The sequence below is a fragment of the Microcaecilia unicolor genome, chromosome 1 (genome assembly GCF_901765095.1).
Source record: "Microcaecilia unicolor chromosome 1, aMicUni1.1, whole genome shotgun sequence".
Lineage (NCBI taxonomy): Eukaryota > Metazoa > Chordata > Amphibia > Gymnophiona > Siphonopidae > Microcaecilia > Microcaecilia unicolor.
In genome coordinates this window covers 738,860,627-738,870,212 of record NC_044031.1, presented here as the reverse complement: position 1 = coordinate 738,870,212, position 9,586 = coordinate 738,860,627, and the positions used below count along the sequence as shown (strand labels likewise).

At 44.7% G+C, this 9,586-nt stretch overlaps 1 protein-coding gene across 2 annotated transcripts in view; it reads right to left on the bottom strand.

Annotated features, from left to right (window-relative positions):
* Positions 1–397: 397 nt before the first annotated feature.
* The window catches only part of MFGE8 (milk fat globule-EGF factor 8 protein), a 158,199-nt gene continuing 149,010 nt past the window's right edge, over positions 398–9,586 (bottom strand). For both annotated transcript variants that reach the window (XM_030189697.1, XM_030189698.1), the window contains exons 9-10: positions 7,639–7,794; positions 398–1,556 (exon numbers count right to left, since the gene is read on the bottom strand). In XM_030189697.1, coding sequence (XP_030045557.1) covers positions 1,413–1,556; positions 7,639–7,794 — 300 coding nt within the window. In that variant the 3' untranslated portion in view covers positions 398–1,412. The remainder of the gene's footprint in view (positions 1,557–7,638; positions 7,795–9,586) is intronic.

The window sequence follows — 9,586 nt, the reverse complement described above, 5'->3', positions numbered from 1 at the left end:
CTCTTCAGCTCGGAAAAAAAGGCGGCTGAGGGGAGATATGATAGAGGTTTATAAAATAATGAGTGGAGTAGAACGGGGTAAACGTGAATCGCTTGTTTACTCTTTCCAAAATACTAGGACAAGGGGGCACGCAATGAAGCTACAAAGTAGTAAATTTAAAAACAAATCGGAGAAAATATTTCTTCACTCAGTGTGTAATTAAACTCTGGAACTCGTTGCCAGAGAAAGTAGTAAAAGCAGTTAGCTTAGTGCGGGTTAAAAAAAGGTATGGATAGCTTCCTAAAAGAAAAGACCACAGACCATTATTAAAATCCACTGCTTATTTCTAGGATAAGCAGCATAAAATGTATTGTACCGTTTTGGGATCTTGCCAGATACTTGTATCCTGGATTGGCCACTGTTGGGAACAGGATACTGGGCTTGATGGACCTTCGGTCTGTCTCAGTATGGCAATACTTATGTTCTTATGAATTTCAACAGCTATGTCTATTATGTGGGTGTGATGAGGGGGTAAAGTCAGAAACCAAACTAGGGCTGTGGTACTGGAATCTGAAAAGGAAATTGGGGGGGGGGGGGGGGGAAGGGGAAGGATTAGTTGGGTCTTTAGCAACTTAATACTCTGTATTTCTGTATTTACTAATACATACTTGGTATAATGCGGGGTTTAAACGCTTTTTAGAAATGCGTGCAGTTTAACAAGCACAGATGAAAATAAAAAATGTAGTAGTAACCTGACCAGGCTTGAATCAATACACGTACCTACCCCTCTGGATGCGAGCAGTGTCTACGAACCAGCGTGTTTTACCTTCCCCCCTCCCCCCTAACTAGTTATAACCAGTCAGTTAGAAACATTTCCCCATTCCAGAAAGTGGTAAACAATATTTGCACAGAGCCAGACTTCCCTCCTTGAGAAAACCGGCAACCCAGGTTCCATTGTAAAATGCAAACAAGTCACACAGATCAAGGACATGGAAAAAACTACATTTCTCTTCTGAGAACACAGCGCAGAGATTCATTTTTAGGAGCAGCTGGTAGCAATGCTTCAGTACTGATGAGTCAAAGGTATCTGAGCTCCTAAAGATAAATCAGTGGAATGGTCTATGCACAGTTCATGCTCTTTTTTTATGTTAACCTGAAAACAAAAAATGTAAAAAAATAGGAACCCAATCAGGACTATTTGTTTCAGAAAAAAAAATCAAGCAATGCTCAGCCCTCACCTAACCCCGTGATAGAGAGAAGCAGACATTGTTACAGAACAGCAAGCTTTCCATATCAACAGGGGTTGAATGGCATGAACACACAGTGTTACAGCAGCTGAACTGTAGGCAGAAGGAGACGCGGAGAAGTTGAGTGCTGGGATAATGTGGCGATCTTGCTTTCCCTCTGCTTGTCCTTCTTCCTTCCTCTTGAATCTACTCATCGCAGCCCAGAAGTTCCATGCGCAGCGTGATGCGTTCGTGCCAGGAATAGGGCAGGATGCGCACAAAGCGAGCGTAAAACGGAGGGTCAAAAATGTTCTTCTTGTGCGAGTTATTGTCATTGTTTCCTGGAAAGATCTGTAGATGGAGAAATGAAGGCAGACAGAAATTATTAGTGTCACCTTTCTAACAGTTAAGCACATAAAGGCAAAGGGCACATCAATGATGATGAAGTGTGATACCTAGGGTTACCATATTTGCCCTAAGAAAAAAAGAGGGCACATGCCCCGCCCTGTTGTACCCTGTGCCGTCTCCGTCACAGCCCACTCCACCCCCGTCACTTTGACTCCCCCAAAAGAAAGCCACATTCCCTCTCTCCCCCCCCCCCCCCATGTAGATCCCCTCCCCAATTTTCCAGCCTCCCTCCACCCACATGACTCTATTCACTACCCCTCTCCTCCTCTCCTTTACCTTAGTGTGCGGCCCTGGTGGTCTAGTGACTGCAGACTGACTTTCTCACAATTTCTTGAACTAAATGGAAGATGGGACCCTTAATCAATAGAGCGAAGACTGCGTATTGGAGCATATGGGATAAGGGACTATTTGGTTTTTACCAGGTATTTGTGACCTAGTTTGGTCACTGTTGGAAACTGGGCTAGATGAACCATTGCTCTAACCCAGTATAGCTATTCTTATGCACCTATAGAGAAATAAAGGTTTATTATTTATTATTTTATTTATTTAGATTTAGTTCACTCCTTTTTCAGTAGTAACTCAAGGTGGGTATTTTTCTGTCCCAGGAGGGCTCACAATCTAAGTTTGTACCTGAGGCAATGGAGGGTTAAGTGATTTGCCCAAGATCACAAGGGGCAGCAGTGGGATTTGAACAGGCCATCTCTGGATGTCAAGACCACTGCTCTAACCATTAGATAGTCCCTACTGTAGATAAGGAGTCAGTGCTCTGCAACTAAAAGTGGAGAAATGGTGTCATATTTTTTGTTCTCATAGATAAGCTTAACTGCAGAATCCTGAATGACTTGTAGTCTCCTGAGTTGATAATACCAGGGGCGGGGAGGGAGGGGGTGGGCCTGGAACTCGGAGGGGGGGGGCTGGAATTTGGAGGACAGGGAGGAGAGAGGGGAGGCAATTCTCCGTCGATTGAATCCTCGCCTCCAACTTTTTTTTGGTGGCTGGTGCTGGTTTTGCTTTCCTCTCATTGATCCACCCTCTGACGTCATCACATTTTAGCCCCCCCCCCCCCCCCCCGCCATTGCCGAACCCCCCCGCCACCACCACCAACTTTGACTCCCCCGACCCTCTCGACCCCCCTCCCGCCGCCAACCCGCCGTCGTCGTCTGCTACCTTTGCTGGCTGGGGACCCCAACCCCCGCCAGCCGAGGTCCTCTTCTTCCTTCGTTCTGTTTCTGAGTACAACATGCAGGACATCAGCCTCAGAAACAGCAAAGGTAGGTGACGGCGCAAGAGGGGGTCGAGAGGGTCGTCGGCAGGGGGGTCCAGGGCCAAATCTACGGGGGCTCAGGCCCCCGTGGCCCCACGTAGCTACACCCCTGGATAATACAATGCTTTTTTCCTCACATACTACTACTACTCATCATTTCTATAGAACTACTAGATGTACAAAATGCTGTACACTTTATATGCAGGTGCTTTTTCTGTCCCAGAGGGATCAATATCTATGGGATTTTTTTTTAACCTAGGGCAATGGAGGGTTAAGGGATCCTTTTACTAAGATGCGCTGAAAAATGGCCTGCGGTAGTGTAGGCGTGGGGGTTTGGGCGCGTGCAGAATCATTTTTCAGCTCATCCATAAAAATAAGGCCGAAAATAGACGTAACCTTCGTGCGCCAAATGCCACTTGGCGAGCGTAGCTGAAACGCGCCAGAAAATAAAAAAATATTTTTTGGACCCGCGCCAAAAGCAAAATTACCACAAGGTTCACGCATTAACTCGGGATTGGGGCGCGCGTAGGCGCTTATGTGGCTTAGTAAAAGGGCCCCTAAGTAACTTGCCCAGAGTCACAAGGGAGCTGCAATGGGAATCAAACCCAGTTCCCCAGTCACTGTCCTAACCACTAGGCCTACTCCTCCAATCCACCACCATCCTTTCACATCGAGGATGGCCCAAATAAATAACCTCAACTGCAGCATTTTGAATGACTTGAAGTCTCCTGAGTTGATAATACAATGTTGTTTTTCACATCAAGGATGGTACGGATACATGGAAGAAAAGAGGTTTTAATACCCCTGTATAAGACGTTGGTGAGGCCCCACCTGGAGTATTGTGTTCAGTTCTGGAGGCCTTATCTAGTGAAGGATGTTAAAAAAATGGAAGCGGTGCAAAGAAAAGCTACGAGAATGGTATGGGATTTGCGTTACAAGACGTATGAGGAGAGACTTGTTGACCTGAACATGTATACCCTGGAGGAAAGGAGAAACAGAGGTGATATGGTACAGACGTTCAAATATTTGAAAGGTATTAATCCGCAAACAAACCTTTTCCGGAGATGGGAAGGCGGTAGAACGAGAGGACATGAAATGAGATTGAAGGGGGGCAGACTCAAGAAAAATGTCAGGAAGTATTTTTTCACGGAGAGAGTGGTGGATGCTTGGAATGCCCTCCCGCGGGAGGTGGTGGAGAGGAAAACAGTAACGGAATTCAAACGTGCGTGGGATAAACATAAAGGAATCCTGCTCAGAAGGAAGGGATCCCCAGAAGCTTAGCCGGTGATGGGAGGCAGGGCTGGTGGTTGGGAGGTGGGGATAGTGCTGGGCAGACTTATACCGTCTGTGCCAGAGCCGGTGGTGGGAGGTGGGGCTGGTGGTTGGGAGGCGGGGATAGTGCTGGGCAGACTTATACGGTCTGTGCCCTGAAAATGACAGGTACAAATCAAGGTAAGGTATACACAAAAAATGGCACATGTGAGTTTATCTTGTTGGGCAGACTGGGTTGACCGTGCAGGTCTTTTTCTGCCGTCATCTACTATGTTACTATGTCACTGTCTAGTGGAGGTAATTCAGGCCAAACAGAATTCAAAAGTAGGGGATAACGGTAACTAAAAATGACTCTCAGATGTGAGAGTAAGGCCCATGGAGGGGGTGAATTGTGTTACTTCACCAGGATTAGGCCAATTTGATGGACTTGTGGTCCTTATTCAACATCAATTTATCTTCTCTCTACATAAACTTCACTTATTGTCCTTATTCAACATCAATTTATCTTCTCTCTACATAAACTTCACTTAAGTGAACAAACATGAAATCAACCCAGAGTCTAAAATCCAGATGCTCAAGCACAAGATCCAAGGGCTCTATAAATCAAACTGACAGCCAAATCAATGAGAAGTGTGTTTACAGGAATAGCATCTCTAGAAGAATGAAAGGTGAAGAATGGCGTCTTTCCTGGAAGTACAATATAATGTTCAGAAGTGATGCTGCCATATACAGCATTCGAATGACTGCAGGCCCTTCTAAAGGGAATAATTTCATGAGGTATGTCTGGGAATAATTTTATAAGGTATGTCTGGGAATAATTTATGAGGTTTTGGTATTTCCCTTATCATTTTAAACAGCTACAGATCAGGGCATAAAGGGGGCCTTTTACAAAGCTGCAGGAGAGCTAACGAGCGGGGTAGCGCATGCAAAATTGGCACTACTGCTGGGGAAGTACATAGTAACATAGTAGACGGCAGAGAAAGTCATGTACGGTCCATCCAGTCTGCCCAACAAGATAAACTCATATGTGCTACTTTATGTGTATACCTGCCCTTGATTTGTATCTCCCATTTTCAGGGCACAGACAGTAGAAGTCTGCCCAGCACTAGCCCCGCCTCCCACCACCGGCTCTGCCACCCAATCTCCGCTAAGCTTCTGAGGATCCTTGTGTGCTCGGCAGTAATTTTGAGTTTGGCGCACGCCAAATCCTGGGGTAGAAAATATTTTTCTATTTACTACCGTGAGGGGCATTCCCGGCAGTAATCGGCAGCGTGGCCACATTGGCGCATGCTGCATGGGTAGCGCATGAGCCATTACCGTTAAGTCAGTGGTTTATGGTAAGGGCTCAGGCCGTACATAGGTGTGCGGTAGTTTTAATTTTTGCGCACGCCCGTTTCCTGGCCCATTAAAAAATGGCCTTTTTCCCAGCTATGGTAAAAAGTGGCCCAGCACACGCCCAAACTTCTGGAAATCACTAAAAACCAACCTGTTCAAAAAGGCATTCCCGATCGACCCAACCTAAGTGCCTAAACGAAACCAAAGCTCGTAATAGACTCTATACAACTCTTCCCTTCTACGATTCCCCAATGTGTCTATAACACATGAACCTTATTTGACCACAACAACAAATCTGCTGGGTATTTGGGCAAGATGGCGTCCGTGTGAGGGAGCGTTACACGTTGGCTCTCAAGCTGCAGGCTTCGCTCCAGTAGCGCATATTTTCTCTCACCTGATATTATGGTGAAGAGAAAAGGGAAAGTCGGGGCAAAAGCCGCCGCGAGCCCTGGCGGAAATCCAACGCTCCAGCAGCCGACCCTGGAATCTTTTGGCCTCCGTGCATCGGAAGCCCTGGCACCAGCTTTGGTTGGATCCCCAGAACAACAGGGGGATCTTAGCTTAGAGGCGGCGTCTTTAAGTCCGCCTCTTCAGGCTGCACCGCCGAGACCGAGCGGTGAGAAGGGAACAATGGGAGAACCCCAGACAAGTCTTCTGGAGGTTAGCGGCGGCCCTATTGGATTCTCGACTCCAGGAAGAACGTCATCTGGAGAGAGGGCAGGAGGTATTGATTCCTCGCCCTCCCCCTGCCAGGAAACCCCGCTCAGTGTGCTCGGCGTGAGGAGTAGACCTGCAGCAGTTACTTTGGAGGCCCTCTGGGAGGTGATTCAGACCATCAACTCATCTCTACTACAATTAACTAATTCCTTTAACTCTGAAGTGAAAGATTTGAAAATATTTCAGCAAACAATGGAATCGAAGGCTCAGGAGCAGGAAAGAAAATGTGAGTCAAATTTGCATGAGATAAAGAGTTTACAGACAGTTGTTGCTAAAATGGTAACAGATAAAGACTTAACTCAAAGGAAAATTGAATTTCTTGACAACCAGCTCACCTGAGATTCCTAAATTTTCCAAAGACTCCCTTAATATCACCAATAGAAATGTTAAAAAAGTACTTCATTGAAGTGCTTGGTATTCCTAAAGAAGCTTATGCCTCCAATTATAAAAGCTTTTTACATTACAGGAGCCAATATAGCTCGAACAGAAGCTCCAGAATTGAATGTATCACAACTTGGAGAAACATCTTTAGAAATAATAACGGAGTGCACAACTCTCCTTGCTACCTTTGCATTCGAGACTGATAGAAACCATGTTTTCAGACTTTACTTCAGACATATTTCAACCCAGTTTTTCGGATCAAAAATACACATTTTTCCTGACCTTAGTAAAAATACTCAGAGGAGGAGGAGAGAATTTCTAGGACTTAGGTCTCGGGTTCTCTCTCTAGGTGGTACCTTTAAATTGAAATTCGCTTGTAGATGTATAATTTCCTTGAATGCTGTATATTATGTATTTTTTGAACCAGATAAACTGCGTCAGTTTATAGTTGCTATTAGATTGTAAGCTCTTTGAGCAGGGACTGTCTTTCTTCTATGTTTGTGCAGCGCTGCGTATGCCTTGTAGCGCTATAGAAATGCTAAATAGTAGTAGTAGTAGTTTCTAAACAGAGTGGAGGCGAAAGAGGCCCGGTCACCCCAGTAGGGAGCTGAAACCGCAAGCTGGGAATGGTCTCTGCCCTCGCAGTTTAAATAGTTTACTCTTAAATCTCAATGTACAATTTCCTTGTGTTTTGACCATATTATTGTGGACTAAGTAACAATAAATTTCTTACTTGTTCCTTGATATAAAGGAAAAAATATTTTTCCTTTATATTTTCTTGATTTTCCTGTATTTATTTTATGTAAATGTTTATTTTCAAACAATAAAGAAATAATAATAAAAAAAACAACAAATCTGCTGGCAATCATCCATGCATTTCTCCACAATTTTCATCCAATGCAAACCAGACAGATATTCACCCGCCTCATGGTAGACATTCAGTTGTTTGTGTATCTCAAAAGCTTACCAAAATACAATTTTAGCTCAGTAAGAAGGCATCGCCTGACCTCTACTTCTGTTTTCTAGAAGATGCACAGCTGCATTCATTGCTCATACCTTATCATTGTTGGTTCTGCGGTCCTTATACGTGGTCCAAACTTTCCCGTTGTCACTGTAAGCCACTTTGAAAGCTGCAACGTACTGAATTGTCCCAAAATCCTTTGCGCCTTGGGTGATGATCCCACTGATCTTTTTATGAGTTAAAAGGTCAACCTGCAGAGAGATAAAAGATTGCCATCATTTTGTGAGGTAAGGGAATAGCCTAGGATTAAGAGATTAGACTGTGAACCACGTAAACCAGCTTCAAGTCTTGTTTCTCCCACTGATGCTCCTTGTGGACCTTGGGCCAATGACTTAGGGGTCCTTTTACTAAGCTGCGGTAAGCATGAACGCGTGCTTACCGCAGGATACAAAGCACTACCGCAAAGCACTGCCGCAGGGTGTGCTCAGGCATCACTCAGCAGTTTTAGGATCAGCGCACGCTTCCCACATGCTAAAAAGTAGATTTTACTTTTTAGTGCTGGAGCGGGAGAGGAAGCGGAGTGTAGGCATGTTCTGCACTAAGGAGGAGATCCAATACATGGCGCCTAAAAAAATCAGTGCTGGAATCAGTGCCGACTAAGCGTATTCTATAATCGGCGCCTAGATTTGATATTTCAGCGTAGATATCTGCATGCATCGATTTACGCCAACGAAAACCTGGTGTAAATCTCAGCACGTAGGTGTAGGCGCACTGGGCCATATTCTATAACTAGGCGCCTACATTTTGGAACGCCCGTGAAACGCCCATTTCCCCACCTATAACCATGCCCCTTTTTGCCTCCACATGTTAGAAGTTCAGCGCACATCATTACTGACTATGCTCAGCGGGTTGTACGCCTAAATTCTAATCAGAGCCAATTAGTGCTCATTATTGTTTGTTAAGTGCTGTTATCAGCGCTCATTAGCTCGTTAAGCCAATTAAGTTATGTGTGGTGTTACAGAATCCACGCCAATTTCGGCAACTAAACCTAAATGCACTATACAGAATCCAGGGGTAATCGGTTAGCGCAGCTACATCGCAGCATGCTGATCAGTGCGTGGTTAGGGAGAGAGCCCTTCCTGCCTAGAAAATAGGTGTTGATAAGAGCTCACACGCTAATGCCCATGTACTAATGGGAAAATTAGTGTGCGGCCATTAATAGGAAAATAGAAAAATGGGGCTATTTTACCGACATGCTAGAAGTGGCCTCATTGTATGGGAAAGATCTGTGCTGAGCACAGTTCAGGCCACGTTTTAGCATGTTTTAGTAAAAGGGCCCCTTAGGGAGTAATTCTACAACAGGGCACCTCCATTAATGTGGCCTGAGGATGCATGGTGGGAGCTTATTCTTTAATCCCATTACAGAATATTGGCATAACCGAGTATCGGTGCATTTAACATTTATGTGCCCACAGTTATACAAGCCATAGACCTGCACAAAATATATTATTCTGTAAGTTACGCATGTAATTGGGAGCCCTATCCATGCTCCACCCACGTATATGTCTCAATTGCATTTACTTGTTGTATAATTTAGATGCAACATTAAAAAATAATGCTTAGGCACCCTGCTGGCACTTTCATGGGTAAGTGTACACTTTTGCAAATAAGAACTAGTACTCTAGACATTTAAGCACACAAAGGGTGGATCAATTTAGAAGGAAGCTTAAAACATTGGAACCACTAGCAGTTTTGGAAAGTACCCTGAACCCCTTAACTTGCAGATGTGAGCAAAAGCCAAATAAATTAGAAGCATTTGGTGACCAGCAAGCCTCTGTTTAGGTATGAGTCATATCTGCTTTGGAGGGTCATTTTCAAAAGAAATGTCTAAGTTGGGATTTGGACGTCTTTGTAAAATGTCCAAATCTGGAGATGGGGAAAAGGTCATTTTCGAAAACAGATGGACATCCATCTTTCGTTTCGAAAATACCAAGGACGTCCTTGGATTTGGACGTCTTTGACTATCGGCGATTTTCGAAACCA